The sequence below is a fragment of the Grammomys surdaster genome, unplaced genomic scaffold, assembly GCF_004785775.1.
Source record: "Grammomys surdaster isolate TR1022 unplaced genomic scaffold, NIH_TR_1.0 125849, whole genome shotgun sequence".
Taxonomy (NCBI): domain Eukaryota; kingdom Metazoa; phylum Chordata; class Mammalia; order Rodentia; family Muridae; genus Grammomys; species Grammomys surdaster.
Window position 1 is genome coordinate 1,693,735 of NW_021620675.1, and position 25,174 is coordinate 1,718,908.

A 25,174-nucleotide genomic window follows, 5' to 3' on the forward strand; every position below is an offset into this window, starting at 1 on the left:
ACGTGCTGTAGGGACCTAAGCGTGGCGGTGGCTGTGGCGGTAGCGACGGCGGGCCGTAGGGCAACCGGAAGGTTTCCGGTTCCGGTGTAACGTTCGGGCTCCGTCTCAGGGGCTGAAGTTTGTGAGGTGAGTAGTGGCCCCGCGCCCGAGAGGATAGCCTTCGGTCCGAGCGGCTGGACAGGGCGGGAGTGCTCGGCGGGAAGCAGGCTGAGAGGAACCGCTGGCTCTGTTGGTGGAAGGAGTCAGAATGGGCTTGCTGAAGGAAAAGGGCGGGGGCGGGAAGGAGCAGGGTGGGCAGACCTGCTCTGAGGTGTGGAGTTAGGTCGGACTCCGTGGGGCGGGGGCCAGTTGGAACGATAGTAAAGACGGGAGCATGGGGGTTCCAGCGGCTTGTAGCTTAGAAAGTAAGGAATTCCTTCGGAAGATGGGATTCTGCTACCTGCTCATTCAGAAGACAGCGTTCTGCCGTCCCCCCTTGCTCTCCACCCCCAGGCCTCCACCGACGCTGACCCTTCCTCGCTATTATAGTTGAACATTTGGTTAGTGACAACTCTAGTGACTGAAACTTTCTTCTCCATTGACTGTTTCGCTTGCACACTGGGGTCGAATTTGAAGACATCCATTTGTTAGTATATTGCTTGGGGTCACATCCAATCTGCTAACATGCTTCACCTTTTACTTTGGATTTTGAAAATTGCTTAAACTTTCTAGTCTATTACTCAATTGTAGTGGATTGTAAGTCCCATTAACACGAGGATTTGTGGCTTGTTTTGTTCGCTGCTGTATGTGTCCTTACATTCAGTAAGTAATAGTAACTTAACTATTTATTGAATGGACTGTTTGTTATGTCAGATGTTCCCATTTTCTAAGATGAGTATCCTGAGGCTCTGGGGAATTAACTTGCTTGCCTAAGGGCTTATAAATGGTGGTGCTTACTATATTCTCTCTTCAGTGGGCTTTCTTCTCTCAATTTAGTGCCTGTGATTACTTTCTTTTTGATAGGCAGTATACTGCTATCTCAGGATGGCCCAAAAAAGCTATCCCAGGATTATTCATAAAACTTGTCACTGAGAAACAGCCTTCCAGCTTCATTCAGATGTATTAAATACTGTGTGTTGATAGATCTTATAAGAGATAAATCTGTCAAGAATGTAGGAGCTAATTAGACTGCATCTTTTTTGTTTCATGACAAGGTCTCATGTAGCCATCAGTGATGTTGAACTCTGTAGCCAAGGCTGGACTTGAACTCCTGATTCCCCTTGTGCTGGAATCCCAGGCTTGTATGATCATTCTGAGGTTGCATCTTTTAGATGTTTTTAAACATCTTGAAAGTAATTCCCAGATTATGGCAGTGCTAAGAGGGGGTCAGCTGGGAAGTTGAGGTCAGTGCAGTCAATTGATTGACATACAGCCATAGGAAGAAAATCAGAAACTAAGTTATCTTTATGCTGGTGAAGATGTTTGTGAGATTTAAGATTACCCAAATGTAAGCATGAATGTGTTGAAATTTTTCACCAACTTGCATTAAGTAATAAAAAATCATTCTATTGTGTAGAATGCTCACCACCATGGATAAAACTACAGAGAAATGTGGCAGCATTCTTAAGCATTGTGAGACTTAACACAGGAGGCCTGACTTGAACAAACCCTCTTATTTGTATCTGTTAGAAAAGTTTTAGGTCAAAGTTGGGTTAGAGAATGCCTTCCAGAGTAGAAGAAATAGTAAAAAGTCTTTTCGAGACAGGGTTTCTCTGTGTAGCCTTGGCTGTCCTGGAACTCACTCTGTAGACCAGGCTGGCCTCCGCCTGCTTCTGCCTCCCAAGTGCTGGGATTAAAGGCGTGCCCCACTACTGCCTGGCTAAAATTGACTTCTAGATTGACTTTTCAGATGCTCTGTTTGCCTATTCTTTGTATGACAGGATCAGAAGTTAGAACCCATTCCTCAGATTAGGTTATTCCTAGTTTGTTTATTCTTTAGATAGCATTGATGACAGATGCTGAGTTAGAATTAAAACATTAAATGAGGGGTTGGAGAGATGGCTCAGCAGTTAAGAGCACTTACTGCTCTTCCAGAGGTCCTGAGTTTAATTCCCAGCAACCACACGGTGGCTCACAACCATCTATAATGGAATCCGATGCCCTCTTCTGGTGTGTCTGAAGAAAGCAACAGTGTACTCACATACATAAAATAAATAAATCTTTAAAAAAAAAATCAAATGAGTGGGGCATGGTGGTATGCTCCCAGAATTCCTCACTGGGCAAGTAGAGACAGGATTGCCAAGTGTTGAGTTCTATATGAGCTACATTGTAAGACTGTATCTCAAAACTCAAAAAAGCTAATGGGACCCCTTCCTTCTGTTTTGAAGCTTGGTTATAGGGACAGTATTCCCCTTCATATGAAGTGCAGGACATGCCTAGGGTTTGAAAATAGGAATGGGGAAAGTGCTCCTGTTGTGTTATTATCTGGGCTGTTCTGTTTTCCTTCCTCTGACTCCTGCTTGGTTTCTTTCAGGTGTAGTATTTTGTCCCATTTGAGCTCCCACTCTCCATTCCTCCAAAATGGCACTGTCTAAGCGGGAGCTGGATGAGCTGAAACCATGGATAGAGAAGACAGTGAAGAGAGTGCTGGGTTTCTCAGAGCCCACGGTGGTCACAGCGGCGTTGAACTGTGTGGGGAAAGGCATGGACAAAAAGAAGGCGGCTGGTGTGTACCTCTCTGACTCTTCTGACGTAACATGTATATTGATTCCAAACACTGATTTGAACTTCCCCAGGTTGTCCCTATTTGGAGCATCAAAGGAAAGGTGGGGCTAGCCCCTTCTCCTTTTGTTGTTGTTTATTTGTTTTGTTTTGTTTTGTTTTGTTTTGTTTTGTTTTGTTTGAGACAAGGTCTGTGTCTGGCCTGCAACTTATAGAGATCCACCTGCCTCCGGAGTGCCAGGATTAAAAGTGTGCACCACTCCCCCCACCCCCCTTTTTTATTTAAAAGACAGAGTCTCATGGAGCCCCGCCTGGCTTCCAACTCACTAGCTGAGGATGGCCTAAAACATAGGAGTCTACTTCCTCTTCATAAGCAACTCTAGACGTGTGGGTCTTGACCAGGGGTCGAATATCAAATATTATGTATGTCAGGTATCTACATTACGGTTCATATTGTTAACAAAATTATAGTTTTGAAATAACATTAAAATAATTTTATGGTTGGGGATCACCACAACATGAGGAACTGTATTAAAGGGTGGAGTCATCAGGAAGGTTGAGAACTGCTGCCCTACATCCTGAATTCTGAGATCACAAGCACGTACCACACCTGATTTATACTGATTGGAGACAGAGGAAACCAGGACCTCGGCAAGCACTCTACCAACTCAGCCACACCTCTATCCTTATTTTTTCTTCTGTTACAATGGGAAGAGCTTAAATAACCAATTTCTCTCTCTTTTTATTATTTGTGGTACATTATGAATTACAATCTTTGGTCACCATACCAAGTCACCTAAGTCAAATTTGTTTAGGAAATACACTGCAATCAAAGACTGATTCTGATTAACATCTCAAAATATGAAAGTATAAGATAAGTGAAAGGCCCAGGGAGGTAGATTTTGTTATGGATGTTCTTCCATAATTCTGTGTAAATTAAGGTGATATTTTATCTTAAACTAAAGATTTCAGATTCTAAGGATTGCACCCAGGCCCTTGTACCTGCCTAGCAAATTATCTTTCCTCAGGGCTACATTCCCAGCCCTCTTTTAAACTTTGATGTTCAATTTAAGCATCAAAAGAAAAGTGGCAGTCCCTGCACTTGGGAGGCAGAGGCAGGCGGATTTCTGAGTTCGAGGCCAGCCTGGTCTACAGAGTGAGTTCCAGGACAGCCAGGGCTATACAGAGAAGAAACCCTGTCTCGGAAAACAAAAAAAAGAAAAGGAAAAAGAAAAAAGAAAAGTGGCTATACTGCTTTTCACTCCCCCCCCCCCCCCCACACACACACATACAAAGAACCTTTTACCTCATATAGCAGGGTCATTAAGTATATCAGAAACTGGGAATTCTGCAAAGAAAAATGTTTATTTACTAATTATGAAGACAGGGTTTCACTATTTAGCCTTAATTGGCCTCTGTCTCCTAAGTACTGGGATTAAAAAAATGTGTATTATTATGCCTGGCTACTTTTATTTTTTATTTTATTTTTTAATGTGTTTTGAGTGTTTTGTTTACATTTATGTATATGCCCTACAAGCTAGAAGGAGTCAGATCTCCTGAAACTGGAGTTACAAAAGACAGTTGTGAACCTTCATGTGAGTATTGGGAATCAAACCTAGGTCCTCTTGGAGAAGCAGCCAGTGCTCTTAACTAATAGGCCATCTCTTGAGCCCCTGTAGTTTGTGGTTTTAAATTATGCATCTGTGTGTCTGTGAATGTGCTCTCAGAGAGATTAGATTCTCCTGGAGCTAGAGTCATAGGCAGTTGTAAGACACTCATTGTGGATGCTGGGCATCAAACTTGGGTCCATTGCAAGAGCAGTATGTGTTCTTAACCATCTCTAGTGCCCTACAAAGTTTTAAAGACTTTTTCCTGCTGGGCAGTGGTGGCACACACCTTTAATTCCAGCACTTAGGAGGCAGAGACAGGTAGATCTGTGAGTTTGAGGCCAGTCTGGTCTATAGAGTGAGTTCCACGACAGCCAGGGATACACAGAGAAACCCTGTCTCAAGAAAAAGTAAAAACTTGCCCCTCTTTTTTTAGCCTGCTGTTTATTACATGTCTGGTATTAGACTATACTTGTACCTTTTTCATCTATGACCTCTTTTTTTTTTTTTCCTGTCAGATCACCTGAAACCTTTTCTTGATGATTCCACTCTCCGATTTGTGGATAAGCTGTTTGAAGCTGTGGAGGAAGGCCGAAGCTCACGACATTCCAAGTCTAGCAGTGACAGAAGCAGAAAACGAGAGTTAAAGGTAGGTTATGGTTTGTTATCTGCTAAGCTCAGGAGTGTTTGGAGCAGTGAGCAGTGTGCGGAGCTCACCTGGCTCACACTCAGCACCTGCTGTTAGCACGCTTAGTGTTGGGGCTGGGATATAGCTCATTCATAGAGTGCTTGCCCGACATGCATGAGGCCCTGGGCTCAGTCCAGTACTGCAACAGATAAATAGAGACAAAACAACAAAACAGGATACCCAGTGTTCTAGAAGGATCCTCAGACATTAAAGTAGGGGGTAGGGTTTTTATCATCATGGTCTATGAGCGAATTTCATTTGAAGTAGTAGTTCAAAGAAGTAATTGATAGCTTTGTCCTTTTTTTCACACGTGATTTTATTTTCACCATTCCCTCCTTACTACTACCTATAAATTGATGGATCCAAGAATCTTGGACTGTTTGAAGCCTAGACGTGCTTCAGAATGTCTCCACTGCTTCCTGACTGTAGACCTCATTCTTCCTCATTCATAGAGATTTCTGTTTAATGTACTTGTAGATAAAATGCCTAAAAACAACTACCATATAGTCCACATTGCTCTGCACTCTACTGAGGGTCACTGTCTCCATGAGTGGGCCAAGTAAAAGAGTTAGAAATACTCCCTTTTCTACTAAGTGCGAATTCTGTGGTTGCTATGTAGTGGTGGCCTTTATCATGAGCAGTGTCATTGGCTAGTCTCTCTTACCTCAGCTCCCTAACGTAACCAGTTTCTCTATCTCACTTCCCTTTGACTCTCTTAGATTTTTGGTTGGTTTATTCTGAGATAAGGTCTTACTATATAGCTAGCTCAGGCTGTCCTAGAACTATGATGTCCGAGTGCTAGGATTACATGTGTGTGCCACCATGATAAGGTTGTCTGGTCTTCAGTAAGTTTTCTTTTGCTTATGGATCTTTCTTAAAGACTCACTTTTAAATTTTTATTTGTGTATATTTATATGTATGCACACAGGTGCACACATAGGTCAGAAGAGGGTGTTGGATCCCCTGGGGTTTGAGTTACAAGTAGTTGTGAGCCATTCCATAGTTGCTGGGATCAAACTCTTATCCCTAGAAGACAGTGCTCACTCTTAACCTCTAAATCATCTCTCCAGCTCTAGTTTGGGTTTTTGAGACCAGATCTTGCTACCAAGCCCAGGTTATCCTCAAGCTCAGGTTCTCCTGGCCCAGCCTCCTGAGTGCTGAGATTCTGAGCATATACCGTCATCATACCCAGCTCTAAAGTGTTTTTGATACCTTGCATATCAGTTGCTTTTCCTGAGATACACACAAAAAAGTAAGCAGTGTCTATTTGGGGTCTGTAGCTGTGCTTTATGACCAAGAAAAATAGAAATCCCTATCCCTTTTTCTTTTTGAACATTATAGAGTGATCAGAGAAAGGAGACTTAGTCCTTGACTTAAGTCAGTCTGCTACTTAGGAGTGAGGAGTTGCAATAAGTCTGTCACAGGTTACAAAATATGAGTAGCAGCTTTGTATAAATTTACAGCCAATTGTAGAATTTCAGACTGTGTTAAACTTGAGATGATTAGACCACGTGCTATACAGATCAACACAGTGAAGATTATGTTTACAATAGTACATGCTGCTGTAAACGCCAAGCTCATGCCATGAATGAATTAACTACATTGGGTGGGATAGTAGAAATGGTTTCTTGAGGGAGATATCTAGATAGCATGGGATATGGGTCCCATTTTTGGTCCATTCAAGTCCCCACTCCACACAATATATTATGGGAGAGTCCTTTTTCTTGAACTGTAGGAGTTCCAGGAAGCGCTCGCCCCTGGCTGAGGATATGTCCTTGCAAAACACGAGCCCTCCTAGTGAAGAGGGGATGTCACCCAAAGCCTACCACCGGTGTGTACATTTGCTTTTTCCCATTGTCCCTTCCAGTTGGCCACTCTTGGTCCTATTAAATTCATTTTGCAAATTAGTCAACATTTGAGTTCCCATTGTATGATAAGAAGAAAATGTTATTGGGGAATACTAAAAAAGAACAAGCCTCTTTTCCGGAAGAACTTAGATTTTAATTGGGAGAAAGTAGTACCTAACCCTTGGCAAACAGTGTCAGCAGTAGAATGTGACCTAATACGAGCTGAGCTCTAAGTGCTGAGAGGATGTGAGAGAACAGTTGGATCAGAGTGGGATGAGATAATGAGGAGAACTTCCTGGAGGAGGTGAGTTTTAGACAGGATTTGTGGGAAAGGAGGAAGAGCATTACAAACGTAGGCAGTAGCACTGGCGAAGATCTTGAGATGGGAACATTTATCAGAACATGGGAATGAAATTTGCTTGAATGGGGTAGGAGAATGATGAAGTTGGGTGAAATGGTCCACTTGGTGGAATATCTAGAAGACCCTGCTTCTTGCAAGTAGTTATTTGAAAGATTGTCATATTCCCCTGGGAAAACCACAGGATGCTGGTAGGGGTTGGGATGGTTCTTCTTTTTTTCCCTAGGGAGGGATACAATTCTTCTTTCATCTTGGGTTCCTTTAGGAGGTGTTTGGTGATGACTCTGAGATCTCAAAGGAATCATCAGGGGTAAAGAAGCGGCGAATACCCCGTTTTGAGGAGGTAGAAGAGGAGCCAGAGGTGATCCCTGGGCCTCCGTCAGAAAGCCCTGGCATGCTAACGAAGCTCCAGGTGAGTTAAAAGAAACAAAGGGATTTTGTGAGTTGAAGCAAATGGGTCCAAGCTCACAGTGATCGTGATTTGAGTTTATGTTACCATTTTTCCTTTATATTTTAGCAGTTCTTGGTTTGACCAGAAGTAACCCAGCTAAGGATTATTGAAAGTGTATTTATTGAGCACCTAGTGTGTTACATCATCATTTGCCCAATTGTCTGCCTCATCATTGTTGGAAAAATGAAATGAAATGATAGCACTTAGCTTGACTATATCCTTAGAGCTTCTTTCTGCTCTTTGTTAGGACATACCGAGGGGTTTATAGAAACATCTCTAATGATGCCTGCAACATTGCCCATGCTTACCTATAGTAGGAATTCAGGGGCTGATAGCATGATCATTAACAGTTTTAAAGACAAGGTCTTATTATTTAGCCCTGGCTGTCCTGGGATTCACTATGTATAGACCAGGCTGGCCTGAGACTTAAAAGATCTGCCTACTACTGCTTCCCAAGTGCTGAGATTAAAGGTGTGTGTTACCCTGCCTGGCTGATAACCATGATTTTTAAGCATAATATGAATTTTTTTGTTTGTTTGTTTGGTTTTTTTTGTTTTGTTTTTTTGTTTTTTTTTTGTTTTGTTTTTTCGAGACAGGGTTTCTCTGTGTAGCCCTGGCTGTCCTGGAACTCACTCTGTAGACCAGGCTAGCCTCGAACTCTTGAACTCAGAAATCCGCCTGCCTCTGCCTCCCAAGTGCTGGGATTAAAGGCGTGCGCCACCACCGCCCGGCCATAATATGAATTTTTATGTGCATGCAGGAACCTGTGGAGTTAGAAGTGTCAGATACCCTAGAACTGGTTAGAGATGGTTGTGAGCCACCATGTGGATACTGGGACCTGAACTCAGGCCCTGTGCAAGAGTGGCTGGTGCTTCAGCTCTGGACCGTCTCTGCAGTCTCCCCGCCCCACTTTGATGTAGTAGTTTGTTAGGAAGTGTGCATGCACTGCTTCCCCCCTTTTAGATTTGTGAGAGGTTAAGGTATTAATGCCTTATCCAAAGAAATACATACAGAAAGTGTGGTGCAGTTCTAACCTCATATTGTCAGAGTCTTAGTCACTGTAATATATATAATATATATATATTATATATATACACATAGTACCAATCCTAACTTGGGGGGAAAGGATTGAAAAATTCTAGTGCTTAAGGATATAGGCTTTAGTAAATTTTCTTATCTATGGTATAGATTATATATTTATTATGGAGACATTCACAAACTTTTAGGTCTCTAGAACTGAATGCTTTTTCATTTAGGACCATTTATGGGAGAAATTAACCTTTTCTACCTTTTCCCTCTGGAGAACAGATCAAACAGATGATGGAGGCAGCAACACGACAAATCGAGGAAAGGAAAAAACAGCTGAGCTTCATCAGCCCCCCTGCACCTCAGGTACTGTGCCCAATGCCTCTGAAAAGAAGAGTTAGCACACTGTGTTGTCACTCATCCACATGAGAGTCCAGCAAGGGCTCCAGTTGTCCATAATCTGCCATGGTATGTATGTATCTGTATGCCCATCTATCTCACACTCTCGGATTTCTTTTAATCTCTGTCTTATAGCCAAAGACACCTTCTTCTTCCCAACCAGAGCGACTTCCAATCGGCAACACCATTCAGCCCTCCCAGGCCGCTACCTTTATGAATGATGCCATTGAGAAGGCAAGGAAAGCCGCTGAGCTGCAAGCCCGAATCCAGGCCCAGCTGGCGTTGAAGCCAGGGCTTATTGGCAATGCCAACATGGTGGGCCTAGCTAATCTCCATGCCATGGGCATAGCTCCACCGTGAGTATCTTTCACACAATCCCCTATCACTTCTAAAATTTCTGGAGTAGTTAATTAAAGATAATTTACTTGAATGTTACTGACTTTTTTTTTTTAAAGATGTATTTATTTACTTACTTTATGCATGTGAGTACACTGTCCCTGTCTTCAGACACACCAGGAGAGGGCATCAGATCCCATTACAGATGGTTGTGAGCCACCATGTCATTGTTGGGAATTGAACTCAGGACCTTTGGAAGAGCAGTCAGTGCTTTTAACTGCTGAACCATCTCTCCAGCCTGTTACTGACTTTTTTTTCTCAAAGAACATTAAATAATTTCTTACAGTTTCATATTTTTAATATATGGTCTAAATTCAGTTACATTTATTTTTGGCTTTATTGGAGTTTGTTGTCTACTTATGACTGGTAGAACTAAAATAATATTTTCCACTTAATAATGGAGATAAGAATGGAATCAGATTTCTGGGCTTATTACTTAAGAGCTTCAGCCATTAAATAATATTGGTCAAGACCATATGTTAGACTTGGGTGGCACATGGTGGCATATGTCTGCAACTCTGTTACTCAGGACGGAGAAGCAAGAATAGTGAGGTAAATATGAATCTAGACTAGTCTACATAGCAAGTTCTAGGCCAACCAGGACTATATAGCAAGACCCTGATTGGTCTGGCATCCCAAGACTAATTCAAGAACTTAGGAGCAGATGATAGAGTTGTTTCCCATGCTTCCTCATAGTAGAACATCTGGCTAGTATGCAAGAGGCCTTGGGGTCTCAGTCCCTTGAACTACCACAAAAGGGGTGGGGTGGAGGGGAATGACCTGAAAGCTGACTTAATGGTTAAACCACTGGCTGCTCTTCCAAAGGATTTAGGTTCAATTCCTAGTATCCACATGATGGCTCACAATTGTTTGTAACTCCAGTTCTGTAGGATACAATGCATTTATATAAGCATACATGTAGGCAAAACACCAATGCACGTAAAATAACAAAAAAAGGCAGGAGTGAGGGTAGAGGTGAAAAGGTGGCTTAGTAGTTAAGAGCACTTGCTGCTATTCCAGAGGACCAAGGTTTGGTTCCCAGCACCCACAGGTTTGCTAACAGCCATCTGTAAGTCTAGTTCTGGAGGACCTGAAAATAAATTTTGAAAAAAGAAAAAAATTTGGGTGATGGTGGCGCAATCCTTTCATTTCAGTATTTAGTAGGTAGAGGCAGGGAAGTCTCTGAGTTTGAGGTTGGTCTGGTCTACATAGTGAACTCTAGGATAGCCAGGGCTATATAGAGAAATCCTATCTCGAAAAACCAAGGTTGGGTGGGGGACGAACAAATTTTTCACTATATGATTTTAGAATTAACTTCATTTGATTATGCCCTGCATCCAAATACTTGGTTTGATATATTTTTTGTGTGAGCCCATGAACTTGAATGTGCTGTACAAATGCTCTAATACTGAATGAGATATATCCTTAGTCTGGTTTGATGTTTTATATGAACTCTTAGCTAAAAAACGGAACTAGTTTACAATGGTTTTTTTTCTGTTTTGTTTTATTTCAAGATTTATTTATTTTATGTGTATAAGTATTTTGCCTGCAGGTATATCTGTATAGCTTATGGGTAAATGGTGTCCTCAGAGGTCAAAAAGAGGCATAGGATTCCCTAGAACTCAAGTTACACATAGCTGTAAGCCCCAAGTGGAAGCTGAAAATCACACCCAGGTCCTCTGCTAGAGTAGCCAGCGCTCCTAACTGAGCCATCTCTTCAGTCCCCCTACTTTGATTGTTTTTTTTTTTTTAAATCAAGATTTTACTAAGCACTGATGAGATTGCCTTCTCTAAGGTTAATTTACAGTTGTCTTTGATAAGTCTGGTTCCCTTTGTTTTCTGTTGGGTTTTCTTGCTTTGGTGTCCCATGTAGGATTTATTTCTTTGTGGGATGTTTTGTTTTTTTTTCAGGAAAGTAGAGTTAAAAGATCAGACTAAGCCTACCCCACTGATCCTGGACGAGCAAGGCCGCACTGTGGATGCGACAGGCAAGGAGGTGGAGCTCACACATCGAATGCCCACCCTGAAGGCAAACATTCGGGCTGTGAAGAGGGAACAGTTCAAGCAGCAACTAAAAGAAAAGCCATCAGAAGACATGGAATCTAATACCTTTTTTGACCCCCGAGTCTCAATTGCCCCTTCCCAGCGCCAAAGACGCACTTTTAAATTCCATGACAAGGGCAAATTTGAGAAGATTGCTCAGCGATTACGGACAAAGGTGATTTAGAAATTAAGAAGCTGACACAAAGACACTTTTAGGTTCATATTTTTGAGAAACATAATTTAAAACAATGAGTAACTGGTTTAAGTGCTATCTGTATTCTTAGAATATTTGTTATTTACTAGATTTCTCTTCCTAACTCCTTTCTGTTTGTGTAGAAATTTTTCCATTGACCTTCAGTTGAAGAAAACAGTTCAAAGCCAATTTCTTGACTTCTTTTGATGAACGAAAGCCTGATGTTAAAATGTACTACAGGAAATCTATGTGCTTGGGAGAGTTGGATTGACTGTAGTTAAGTGAGGTTTTCATAGAATCCCACTAATGTATGTCCACTGCAAACACAGAGTCTGAGTGAAAGGAGAGACGAGAGGTAGGGGAGTAAGAAAACTGAGTAAAAAATGAGGCACAAATCCTTTAGAAGTTGTGAATCATTGCATTAGGTATTAGAATTTAATAAGGGTTAAATTTGTTGTTAAATTTGTGACTCTACAATTTTCCTTTGCTCCAACTTACCTTTCTATCTTGTTTGCTCTTGCTTTTAGGCTCAGTTGGAGAAGCTGCAAGCAGAGATTTCACAGGCTGCTAGAAAAACAGGCATTCATACTTCAACTAGACTTGCCCTCATTGCTCCTAAAAAGGAGCTAAAGGAAGGCGACATCCCCGAAATTGAGTGGTGGGACTCTTACATCATACCCAATGGCTTTGACCTGTGAGTTCGTTAGTTACCAAGAGAAAGGTGCTGCATACACATCAAATAACACTTTAAATGCAAAGGAAATAGATAACTACACAAATATATTTTCAAACTGTCTTGAGTTATATTTAGCTTTTGGGGTTAGTGTACCAAAATCAGAGACAAATAAAGCAAAGCGAGTCTGAAAAACATATATTTACTTCTTTATTTTTGCAGTGCTGGGGGATGAACCCAGGACCTATTTTATCTTGACATATTTTAGAGTTTTATGGGGTTTTTTTCTTACTATGAATTCTATATATTTTACATGTTTATAAAGATTCATTTATAGGTCTAGGGACCTAGTTCAGTAGTTGAACATGTGCCTAGTGTGTAGAAGGCACTTGGGCTTGATCTCCAGAACTGCAAAAAAAGAAAAAAATATGTTTTTCCCCCTTTAAATTTAATTTAGGTGTGTGTGTGTGTGTGTGTGTGTTTGTGTGTGTGTGTGTGTGTGTGTATGTGTGTGTATACATGTACAGGTGTGCCCACATATAGAGGTCAGTAGACAGTTTTTCCTTCTGCATTGTTGAGATGGGGGGTGGGGGTGTCTCTCTTGTTAGCTCCAGTGTGTTACACATAGGATCTTGCCAGCCTGTTCACATTTTCCAGTTCCTATTTTGTTGTAAGAATGCTGGAATTTCAGATGTATGCCATTATAGTCAGCTTTTTTTAATTTGTTCTTTTTGTATGTTATGAATAGTCTGCATGTGTATAGATGTGCACCACATGTTTCCCTAGTACCTGAAGAGGGCAGAAAAGAGTGCCAGATATCCTGGACCTAGAGTTAGACCTATTGACAAGTCATTGTGTGGGTGCTAGGAACTGAACCAGGGCCTCTGGAAAAGCAGAAGTGGGTTGTTTTGGTTGGTTGGTTGGTTGGTTGGTTGGTTAATTTTTTGTTTGTTTGTTTGTTTGTTTTGTTGTTTTGGTTTTTGAAACAGGGTTTTTCAGGGTAGCCCTGGCTGTCACTTTGTAGACCAGGCTGGCTTCAGCCTTCTGAGTACTGGGACTAAAGGTGTTCAACACCAATGCCCAGCCTAGTAGAAGTGTTCTTAGCCATTGAGCCATCTCTCTAGTCCTCTCGATTTATTTAGTAACTGATTTCTTTTCATTCTTTTTTTTTTTTTTTTTTTGGTAGGTTTTTTGTGTTTTGTTTTCCAGGGAGAGGTTTGATATAGAGTCTCACTATGTAGCCGTGGCTGGCTTGGAACTTACTATGTAGAGTGGAGTGTCCTTTAACTCAAAGACATCCACTTGTCTCTGTCTCCTAGGTGCTAGGGTTAAAGGTGTGTACCACCATTCCTGGCATCTTTTTGAAGTATCAGCAATACTAGTAATATTCAGAGCCTTAGGCAATTTAAGTAAGTGCTTTACTACAGAATTATATCCCTATCTCTAGAACAAAGGTTCTTACTTTATTTGTCAAATAATGATAATATACTTTTATTAGCATAGTGTAACTGAGTTTGCTCAGTTGGTAAACTACTACTTGCTGTTTAGTCTAGGATATGAATTCAATAGTTAAAAAGCCAGGTATGGGAACTTGGAAATTAAGAGTGTTTGATTAAACTAACCCAGCATCCACATGATGACTTACGACCACCTGTAATTCCAGTTCCAGGGATCTAACTCCCTCATCTGACCTTTGCGAGTACCAGGCACACACATGGTACACATACATAAGTACATAGAGAACACAAAACAACCTGTGTGTGTGTGGAGAGAGAGAGAACAGGTGTGTGCATACGAAGCATGGTATAATGGTGTGGGCCTGTAATCCCAGCACTAGGGAACACAGGGATGGGAGGATCCCTCCAGCAGGCCAGTCTATAAGGTGGAAAAAGGTTGAGCAAGTCACTCTGTGTCAGCCTCTGGCCTCCACTCAAGCGTACACACATATGTACAATATACACATGGCAAAAGCTTTATTGGAGAACTTCGCATCTATGTCTTCATTCTGATAATGGCTTTAGGAGCCTGTGTCATAACCTTTTTTTCTTTTCAAACTATTTATTTGTCAGCCTGTTTCTTGGTGACATATTGTTACTAATCAGAAAATACATTTGGGGCTGGAGAGATGGCTCAGTAGTTAAGAGCACTGACTGCTTCTAGAGGACCCAGGCTCAATTCCCAGCACCCACATGGCAGCTCACAATTGTTTTTAACTCCAGTTCCAGGAACTTGTGTGAGGTGTAATCTGGCAACTGTACACAGACATCTATGCAGGCAAAGCACCAGTTCACATAAAATAAAAATTAATCAAAAAAAGAAAATAGGCTGCCTATCAGGGACATCGAGGCTGATACTGAGATTGGGAATGGCTAGTATAAAGAAGAGATGCAACTTTTTTTTTTACTTATTTATGTTTCACTTCATGGACATTTGTGGTTCGTATCTATGTCTGTATGAGGATGGTGGATCTGCTAGAACTGGAGTTTGGTGGATCTCCTAGAAATGGAGTTACAGACAGCTGTGATCTGCCATGTGATTGCTGGAAATTGAACCTGAATCCTCTGGAAGAACAGCTAGTGCTCTTAACCACCAAGTCATCTCACCAGCCCCAACATGTGCAACTTTTATGAGATCCCATTTTTTTGTTTTGAAAATTATGTATAGGGCTGGAGAGATGGCTCAGCAGTTAAAAGCACTGACTGCTCTTCCAAGAGGTCCTGAGTTCAATTCCCAGCAACCACATGGTGGCTCACAACCATCTGTAATGGGATCTGATGCCCTCTTCTGGTGTGTCTGAAGACAGTGACAGTGTACTCACATACTCATAAATCTTTAAGGGGGGGGAAGGAAGAGAGAAAGGAAGGAATGAAGAAAGGAAGGGAGGGAGGAAGGAAGGAAGGAAGAAAAAGAAAGAAAGAGAAGAAAGAAAGTAAGATGTGTAACCTAAGTTCATGGTATAGGTAGTACATAATAAATACAGTGGAACACATAGAGAATGGATATTTTTTCAGTGTGTTTCTAGGCTGTTCTTTTTGTTTGCTTTTTGTTTCTTTTCTAGGCTATTCTTGGTATCATCTCTACTCACATACCTTGTTTTTTCTTCTTCCTCCAATTTTAGTACAGAGGAAAATCCCAAGAGAGAAGATTATTTTGGAATCACAAATCTTGTAGAACATCCAGCCCAGCTTAATCCTCCAGGTAATGTACAGATTATCCAACTAAGGTTCTGTCATGCAGCATTAGCCACAGAATGCATGAGCTCTCTGCCTGTGCTTTCCAACCTGTAGCCATATGTGATTATTTTTTTAATTTATTTTTTATTTGCATTGGTGTTTTGCCTGCATGTATGTCTATGTGAGGGTGTCAGATTCCCTAGAACTAGAATTGCAGACAGTTTTGAGCTGCCATGTGGGTGCTGGGAATTGAACCTTGGTCCTCTGGAAGAGGAGCCAATTTTGTCCAGCCATCTGTCCAGCCCTTTGTATTTTAATTTTTAATTATGTTAAATGGTAGAGCTAGCCAGTGGCTACTGGGCAACATTGAGATCATTAATTTGTGGATGTTATAAGCAGAACTTTTTGTAATGTTAATTTCACCACCACGAAAAACTTTGTTTTTGCTCTTAATTTTTATTTATTTTGGTATATTATTTGTTTGTTTTGAGAAAGGGTCTCACTCTATAGACCAGGCTGGAATTTTTAGAGACCCTCCTGCCTCTGCCTCCTGAGTGCTGGGATTAAAGGAATGCCCACCTTGCGAGTTCTTCTCTGTCCCCCCCACCCCCCATCTATTTTAGTTGTTTTCATGTCCTGGCTTCCTTTAGCATTGTTAGCAGTAAAGCAATAAACTCTAGCTAACTCTTTGGGTACCCAACAGAGGTGCCACTGTATTACTTATGCTATTTGTTATGAAATGTAAGCCTATTTGTTCCTTTGTCTGGGTGGGGTGTTTGTGAAGTGAAGAGTCTGTTGGAAACACAAAGGTCTCTAGCCTGAGACACTAAAAAATGGAAGATGTGTGGTAATTCTCTCACTTCTGCAAATCACCCGGAATTTCTTGGTAAAATTCTCCTAGAAATGGCCACCCCATGTGTATGTGAGTCACATGTTGTTGGCCCCCATTTGTGATCTTTGACTTTATTCAGTCTTTTTTTTAAAAAAATTTTTAAATTTTCTTTTATAATAAAGTCTGTTAGTTTGGTCAAAAGAGATAGGTGGTTTAACTGGTTGTGTTACTTCGTCTGTAACCCTAGCACTTTGAGGAACTGTGGTTCAATGTAGCATGGAATACAAATGAGGACTATCTCAAAAGGAGAAAAATATTTGCTTTCTTGACTACCATATATACTTTAAGATAGAGACAGCAGAGGTTGTAGTTGTAGGACTGTTTTCCATAGTAAGTCACTTAGAACTTTAAGAATTATCCCATCCAACAGCTGATATGCCTTCTTTAAAGGTTATATGCTTACTGGCGGGGCATAATGATGCATGGTCTGGTAATGCTAGCATCAGGAAGTTGATACAGATAAATCACTTCTAAGTTTGAAGCCAACTTGGGGTGCATAAAACCTGTTTCAAACAAACAAAACAAACAAAAGAGAGATATGTAGATCCTAAAGGATTTTAATACTTTCTCTCAGGATGAACTGAGATAATACCATAGTGACAAATTCACTTGGCCATAATTCCAAAAAGTTCAGAAGAATATATTGAGACCTTGAAATAAAGGTCAGACATCCTTTGTCTGAAATGCTTGGGACAGAAGTGTTTCAGATGCTGCTTTTTCAGTCTTTGAGACATTTTCATAGCATTTGAGCATTTCTCACGTGGGAATTTGAAAATATAATAGTCAAAAGGTTTTAATTTCAAGAGCTAGGGGTGGCTCATCAGGTAAAGCACTTGCTACACAGGTGTGAGAGACAGACAATTCCTAGAGCAAGCCTCCTGTCTCAGTATACAAAGTGGAGAACAATCAAGGAAGACACCGATTAGCCTCTGGTCCACACACACACAGGCACACGCATATGGATATACATACGTGTCTGTACACCATATGTACAGAACAAGGTAAATTTGAAAAGTTTCCTGGATTTCTGAAACTGGGAATATAACTCCGTTGATAGAATACTTGTCTAACATGCATTAACCCCTAGGTTGAATCCCAGCCCTATATAAGCCAAGTGTGGTTCCATATACTTTTAATGTCAGCATTCAAGAAGCATAGAGACAGGGATATTAGAAGTGCAAGGTCATCCTCATATACTGAATTCAAATGCATACTGAATTCCAGACAGGATACATGAGACCCTGTTCAAAAAATCATTTTGGATTTTGGAGTATCGCAGATTTTAGGTTTTTAGATTAGGGACATTCAGCCATAATACAAATTAAAAGCAGGAATTAAGCTTAATTAGATTCTATTTAACTATCATAAGTATCTATCAGGAATAAAAAAAAATGGATTTTTTTTTAACTTTCAAGTAAACATGCTTTAAAAGTATAGGGGATTTTTCTTTTTTTTTTTTTTTTGGTTAGGTTTTTTGAGACAGGGTTTCTCTGTGTAGCCTTGGCTGTCCTAGAACTCTGTAGACCAGGCTAGCCTCGAACTCTCAAACTCAGAAATCCGCCTGCCTCTGCCTCCCAAGTGCTGGGATTAAAGGCGTGTGCCACCACCGCCCGGCCGGATTTTTTTTTTTTTAAGTTTTATTTTACTATCAGGCCCATTGGTTCAGTTAGAGTGAGGTGCTAGTGAAGGTTTATTACTAAGAATCTATGTATGTATGTGTCTGGGGGTTATATATGTGTGTATGAACAGATGCCCTTAGTGATCAGAAGCTGGATCTGCAGGTGGTTGGTTGTGAGCTACCCAGTGTGGGTACTATAAGCCAAAGTTGGGTCCTCTGCAAGAGCAGTGTGCAATTTTTTAAATAATTTATTTTTATTTAGGTGTTTATGGGGAGTTGGGCAATGTGCATGTATATGGGTATATGCCAAACACACACATATCTAGATGCTTTTGGAAGTCAGATCTCCTAGAACTGGAATTTAGAGACATTTATGAACTGCCTATGTAAATACTGGAATTGAATCCGGTTCTCTGGAAGAGCAATAAGTATTCTTCACCACCAAGCTATCTCTCCAGCCAGCTCCTTCCAGAGAATTTTCCCCATTTCCTAGTATTGAAGTTGAGGCAGGGGTTATAGAGTAGTTAGCATAGCTGCATTGTAAACACAAAATTTATTGTTATATAGGTTAGAAAATTTCAAATTGGATTCCATGGAAGCAGCAAAGTATAGAAAGTAGGACCGGAGTGGAATTCTAGATTCTTTTACTTCCTCAAATTCTTATTCCATGCTGCTATTTGCACATTGCATTTGCTGAAAGTGTTCAACTTCTTAAAGGAAAAAGAAAAACATTTATGAGCAATAATACTTTCACTTAGTAAAAAATAATCATGTTATCCCTCTCACCACTTAAAAATAACAAATAGGTCAAACACAGTTAGTGGATACCTGGAATTCCAGCAGTTTTGAGATGGAAGCAATAGGACCTCGAGTTCAAGGCCAGTCTGGGCTACAAAGCATGACTATCTCTCAGCCTCCTCCCTCAGATTCTAGTTACAGTTTTTCTAAGTAATGGATACTCACCTAAACGCCTCCATAATTTATGCTTTGACAGTTGACAATGATACACCAGTTACCCTTGGGGTATATCTTACAAAGAAGGAGCAGAAGAAACTTCGGAGGCAAACAAGGCGGGAGGCACAGAAAGAGCTACAGGAGAAAGTCAGGCTAGGCCTGACACCACCTCCAGAGCCCAAAGGTATGTGCCTGCTGGCCTGCTACCACAGAGTGAGCGAGCGAGCGAGCAAGCAAGCGAGCGAGCCTGTCTGTCTGTCTGTCTGTCTGTCTGATAAAGGCACTTTAATGTCTTTGATGATTTTTGTTTGTTTTTCTGAATCATTTACAGAATTTCTTTTTACCTGTGCTGTTTTCTCATGGCAGAACAACACATTCTAGAATTCATTCATTATAGAAGTCATTTAGAGCTTGTTTTTAATTATTTTTTTGTTGTTGATGGTTGTTTTTTTTCCCTGCTCTTCAAGCTCTGTTTAGTTCAAATCTCTGCTAAAATTCACTTTTTACAATAATTCCTATGTTGAAAATCTTATCCGGTTAACTCTACTTTTATAGGAGTTCAAACTATCTAAAAAATTCAGTATACTTATAAAAAACATAAAACTTAATTTCTTATTTCTCATTTCTCATTCATCAGCATTAAAAATAAATAAACTCCATAAATACTACAACTATTGTCTTCATGATTACATATAGATTTGGAGGATGTACCTAGAATAGCATATATAGATAGTAGGCTGTCATAGCTAGAGAAGTAATTTGGGAGATGAGGAGATTGATTGCTGCTTTCTTTCCATTGTAGTGAGAATCTCAAATTTAATGCGAGTATTAGGAACAGAAGCAGTTCAAGACCCTACAAAGGTAGAAGCCCATGTCAGAGCTCAGATGGCAAAGAGACAGAAGTAAGTGGGGTGTACTGGGGTGGCATAGGGCAGAGCCCACGACACTACCTTTCCAGACCCTCCTGGGGTTGGTATTGGAGGGAGGGGAGAGTCCTCTGTTGCTCTCTCTTTCCCTTAGCCCTGCCTCTGATCGGCAATGCCTTTCTCACTTGTGGATGTCCTTCCTGTCACGACAGAGCGCATGAAGAGGCCAACGCTGCCCGAAAACTTACAGCAGAACAGAGAAAGGTCAAGAAAATTAAAAAGCTTAAAGAAGACATTTCACAGGGGGTGCACATATCTGTATATAGGTAGGTGTCCACATAGGCAGCTGTCCCTGTTTCTTTTTTGAAACAGTGTCTCTCTACCTAGTCCCAGCTATCCTGGAACTCACTAAGTAGACCAGGCTAGCTTCAAACTCAGAGATCTACCTGCCTCTGCCTCCCTGGTTCTGGGATTAAAGGTGTGGTCCATCATGCCCTCCTTGCACCTACATTCTCAGTGTCTTCCCAGTGCTTAGGGCAAAGTCACTGTGGCCTTAAGTATACCTACCACATTATTCTTTTGTGATGAAGACCACATTTCTCAGAAAGCACTGATTTTTTTATTACCCTGTCTTTATCCTGATATTCTGTAATAATAGGCCTTTGATCCACACTCCAGAATTTATTTGTACTCTGGAAATAAAGTTTTTACTTTTGTATTAATATAATTTCTCATTTTATTTTTCTAGGTTTATATGTGCTTTCTACTTTTTAGATATGCTTATTTCTATTAACTAGTTCTTTATCAGAAGTGGCATATTATTCTAAAACTACTATCTATTCAGATTAAAATTTTTGGACCAGATGGGATGGTGCATGCCTATAATTCCAGCATGTAGGAGGAACAGAACAGTTCTGAGTTTGAGGCTAACCTGGGCCACATAGCAAGTTTTTGGCTATTCCAAACTGGAAAACAAGACAAATTCTAATAATATAGAGGAGCACTTTCTGAAAGGGTCCTCTCCCTATTCTCTGATCTCTTAAGATACTTTCTATAGGCAGTTACTGTTTACAGTTTTTGCTGTCTCTGTTTAGGCAGTTTTATGAATATCTGACTTCTACACTATAGGCACCTAGAGGCGACAGAATTTAAAGCTTTTCTACCTTCTGGAACGCTGAGCTTATAAATAGATATTTTTGGATGATAGTACCTTCTTCATTCATAGAGAAAATTCTAACTACTTACTTGAAGAAGTATAAGACCAGTAGCACTTGGGAGGCAGAGGCAGGCAAATCTTGAGTTCAAGGCTAGCCTGGTCTATGAGATGAGTTCCAGGCCAGCCAGACTACATAATGAGACCTTGTCTTTAAAAAATAAAATAGAAATGTATTTACAAGAGAATATAAATATAACTGTTCCAGAGTTCTTGATTTTTAGATCTTCTGTATTTGCCATCCCATTCAGACAGCTTCTAGTGGTAAAACTGAAGACATAACTAACATTTCCTCCTCCAGAGTTCGAAATTTGAGCAATCCAGCCAAGAAGTTCAAGATTGAGGCCAACGCTGGGCAGCTGTACCTGACAGGGGTGGTGGTGCTGCACAAGGACGTCAACGTGGTGGTGGTGGAAGGGGGTGAGTGCAGGAAGTGCAAGTCTGTACTCTGGTCCTGGGTTAGCTCACCTTCCCAGTACTATCTGAGTATTAGATGGGCTCAGAGGTTCTTTCCACTGTGTCATCTTTCCAAGTCTCAAAATTCTCTTTCCAGGACCCAAAGCCCAGAAGAAATTTAAGCGTCTCATGCTACATCGGATAAAGTGGGATGAGCAGACATCGAACACGAAGGGAGATGGTGAATTGGGGTTAGAAGGGATTAAATGGGAGAGCTGGGGGAGGTGGGGCCCTTCCTGGAATAGTCTAGTGTTCAAGGATTTTAGACAGACTACTTAGTTTTGTTTTATTTTGTGTGAGACAGGGTCTCACTGTATGGCACTGGCTGGCCTTGAATTCATAAGATCCACCTGCCTGTACTTTCTAAGGGCTGAGATTAAAGATGTGTGCCACCCTGCCCAGCTAGGCTGACTTAGACAGCACTGCTATATGTATCCTTTCAGGATTTTCTCCCAGCTGGCTTTCCTCTCTGTCTTGTTTGTAAGTTCTGGTTGCAAAAGTATATTTAAAGTCAGCAAACTATGCATTCATGTATACAGTATCTATTCTTTATTATTCTTTAGTTAAGTTTCTTGTTAGCTGTGATATGGTAGTTCATACCTGTAATCCCTACCTGTAATCTCCTAGGAGTTTGAGGTCATCTTGAGCTATGGAGCAATTTTAAAGCAGCCTAGGCCACATGAGTCTCAAAAAAAAAAAAATGGTATTTATTTTTAATCATTCCAGACTAGTAATATCCACCCATAACCCCAGCACTCAGAAAATGGAAGTGGGAAGATCATGGGTTTGAAACAAACTGAGGGCACATGCCAGTTTAAAGCAGATATGAACTGTATACAGAGTCCCTATCTTCCTCAACCCCCCCCCCAAAAAAAAGAGTATTGAATGTATAAAAAACAGATTTTTCATATCAACAACAGCTTTCTACTTTAATCAGGAAAGGATACTTTGAGTTTTGTTGTTTTGAGACAAGGTCTCACTATGTAGCCCTGGCCGATCTGAAACTATTTTATAGACCTAGCTGGCTTTACACGCAACAGAGGGCTACCTTCCTTTGATTGCCAAGTGCTAGGATTAAAGGCATAGGCCACCATGCTCAGCCACAGGAAAGATAACTTTGCAGCTAGCATTAGAGTTTAGTAGTTAAGCATGTGTCATGTTCAAGATCCTGGACACTGAGGGACAAGGTATGGGGCACAGGTAAAGGAAGAAAAGATAGATTTAGTGGGTCATGGTTACTGAAGCTTGTAATCCCCACTCTCAGGAGGCTGAGTCAGGAGGATGGTCTCACATTGAAGCTAGGCACAGGGTAAAGCCCTGTCTCAATCAATCAATAAACACATGGGTGTTTGTTTTTGTGGCATGTGTCATTAACCCAGCACTTGGGAGGTGAAGGTAGACAGATTTTGCAAAGTTGGAGGTCAGCCTGGTCTATGTAGTGAGAACTTGTCTAAAAAAATAAAACAAATATTGAGCTTGTTTTGTCTTTTCCAGATGATGAGGAATCTGATGAAGAAGCTGTGAAGAAGACTAACAAGTGTGTCCTAGTGTGGGAGGTCAGTGTCCGTGTGAGATGCTGCAGTGGAAAGCTAGCTGGGATGCTTAGAGCGAGCTTTAGAAACTGGTCTTTAGAATACACCAACTGGAAAGTGTATGGGAAATAGTGGTATTAGTACACATTCCCAACTGGAAGTTACTATTTCCAGGCCTGATGGGAGAGGGGAGTGAATGACGTGGTTTTGCTCTGGGGACAGTAAAGCATGCACTAGTAGATGGAAGAGTCTGATGGTGGGTGCGTGGGTGGAGCCTGGTGATGAGTGCTTATCTAACTTGAGCTAGAATCTGAGCTTGGTCCTCAGCTCTGCAGCAAAATAGGACAGTCAGCGATTTGATCCAAACTAGACATTGTTGCATTTCATTGCCTTATCTATAAAATATGGGTGTTATTTGATCTACCTGATGTGTTGGTGGTGTTGAGACTGCATTAGAGCAGGCCCAAGTTCAACTCCCTTACTCAGTCTGGCAGAGCTTACTTCCTGAAACTCCAGTACTAGGGGATCTGACCCCGTGGCCTTGACAGATACCTGCACTCACATGAACACATTTTTATTCAATTTTTAAAAGATTTTTGTGTTTGAGTGCTTTGCTTGCATGTATATATGTATCTACATCACATACATGCCTTAATGCTCATAGAAGCCAGAAGAGGGTGTCAGATCCCTCAGAACTGGTACAGATGGTTGTGAGTCACCATGTAGGTGCTTAGAACCAACCTGGGTCCTCTGTAAGAACAGTAGTAGTTGCTCTTAATTCCTGAGCCATCTTAATCTTAATCTAAAAAAAAAAAGACTTCTTAAGCCTGATGCTGTTACTCAGTGTAGAGTGTTTTTCTTTTTCTTTTTTTTTCTTTTATTCTTTTTTTCTTTTTGGTTTTTCGAGACAGGGTTTCTCTGTGTAGCCCTGGCTGTCCTGGAACTCACTCTGTAGACCAGGCTGGCCTCGAACTCAGAAATCTACCTGCCTCTGCCTCCCAAGTGCTGGGATTAAAGGCGTGTGCCACCACCAGCCAGCAGGGAGTGTTTTCCTTACATACCTGGCACTATAGGTTTGATCCCCAGTACTTGGGAGAAAAAAAGTTATTTATGTCTGTGGTTCCATTTAAAACAGAATCAGGGGACAAAACAAAACCAAAAAAAAAAAAAAAGAACCCCTTATATATAATCATGCAAATATGTAAGATGTAGGGTTATAATTAGTTTGTCATAGAATCACATTTCAGCTAGGGATGTTGCTGCACAAATGTTATTAGTCTTTTAAAAGAGTGTTATGTCTTGTCGAAGTAAGTTGTGGTGTCAGAGTGCTGGCCTGACATGAATGAGGCTCTGGTTCAGCTCCCAGCACTGGCTAGGGGTGAGTTAGAAAGCTGATTACAATTCTGTCTCCAGGGCATGGTGGTACATTAAGATACTGAGGAAGGAGTTCTAATTCAAAAGGAGTGAAGGCTAAATAGCAAGTTATTCTTTTTAAATACATAAATAAGTACAACTTTGGCTTCTTACCTAGGGTACAGCCAAAGACCGGAGCTTTGGAGAGATGAAGTTTAAACAGTGCCCTACAGAGAACATGGCTCGCGAGCATTTCAAAAAGCATGGGGCTGAGCACTACTGGGACCTTGCACTGAGTGAATCTGTGCTGGAGTCTACCGACTGAGACTGCTGCTAGCCTTGTGTCTTATTTGCCTTTGTTTCTTCCGTCTTCTCACTCTACTTCCCAACCTTACCCCACCGTGCGTGTGATCTCGGAACTGTGCCAGGCTGATTCCAGGGCAAAGAGACTGCCAAGTTCACCCAGTCAGCCTGATGCTACCCTTCAACCTGTATGTGCATATGATTAAAGAGTTATTTTTAAAATTAGTATGATATTTTTCATATGGTCATAGATATTAGAATTTGGTTCTGTGGGTGATTTTTCCATTCCTAGGATCCTAGCAGTTTAAGTCTATAAATATCTGACTTCTAAGCAAATTATAAGTATAGTTTTCTGGAGCTAGTAAGTTGGGAGGTGATATTAAGTGTTTGTGGGATGAGTGGCCAAGTGAAGTGTGTATTTCTTAACCGTCAC

At 41.0% G+C, this 25,174-nt stretch overlaps 1 protein-coding gene across 2 annotated transcripts; it reads left to right on the forward strand.

Annotated features, from left to right (window-relative positions):
* Prpf3 (pre-mRNA processing factor 3) lies at positions 1–24,966 on the forward strand. Of its 2 annotated transcripts, XM_028789750.1 has the most exons (17): positions 1–126; positions 2,513–2,704; positions 4,826–4,956; positions 6,731–6,826; positions 7,466–7,612; positions 8,960–9,043; positions 9,212–9,432; positions 11,384–11,690; positions 12,236–12,402; positions 15,500–15,579; positions 19,059–19,202; positions 19,821–19,920; positions 20,097–20,210; positions 21,399–21,517; positions 21,651–21,734; positions 23,048–23,109; positions 24,617–24,966. In XM_028789750.1, exons 5-17 carry the CDS (start codon positions 7,595–7,597, stop codon positions 24,761–24,763), a joined length of 1,647 nt encoding a protein of 548 aa, XP_028645583.1. In that variant the 5' UTR covers positions 1–126; positions 2,513–2,704; positions 4,826–4,956; positions 6,731–6,826; positions 7,466–7,594; the 3' UTR covers positions 24,764–24,966. The 2 variants fall into 2 exon arrangements, with proteins under 2 accessions (XP_028645583.1, XP_028645582.1); XM_028789749.1 differs by lacking the exon at positions 6,731–6,826 and having other exon boundaries at positions 8–126.
* Positions 24,967–25,174: the final 208 nt, after the last annotated feature.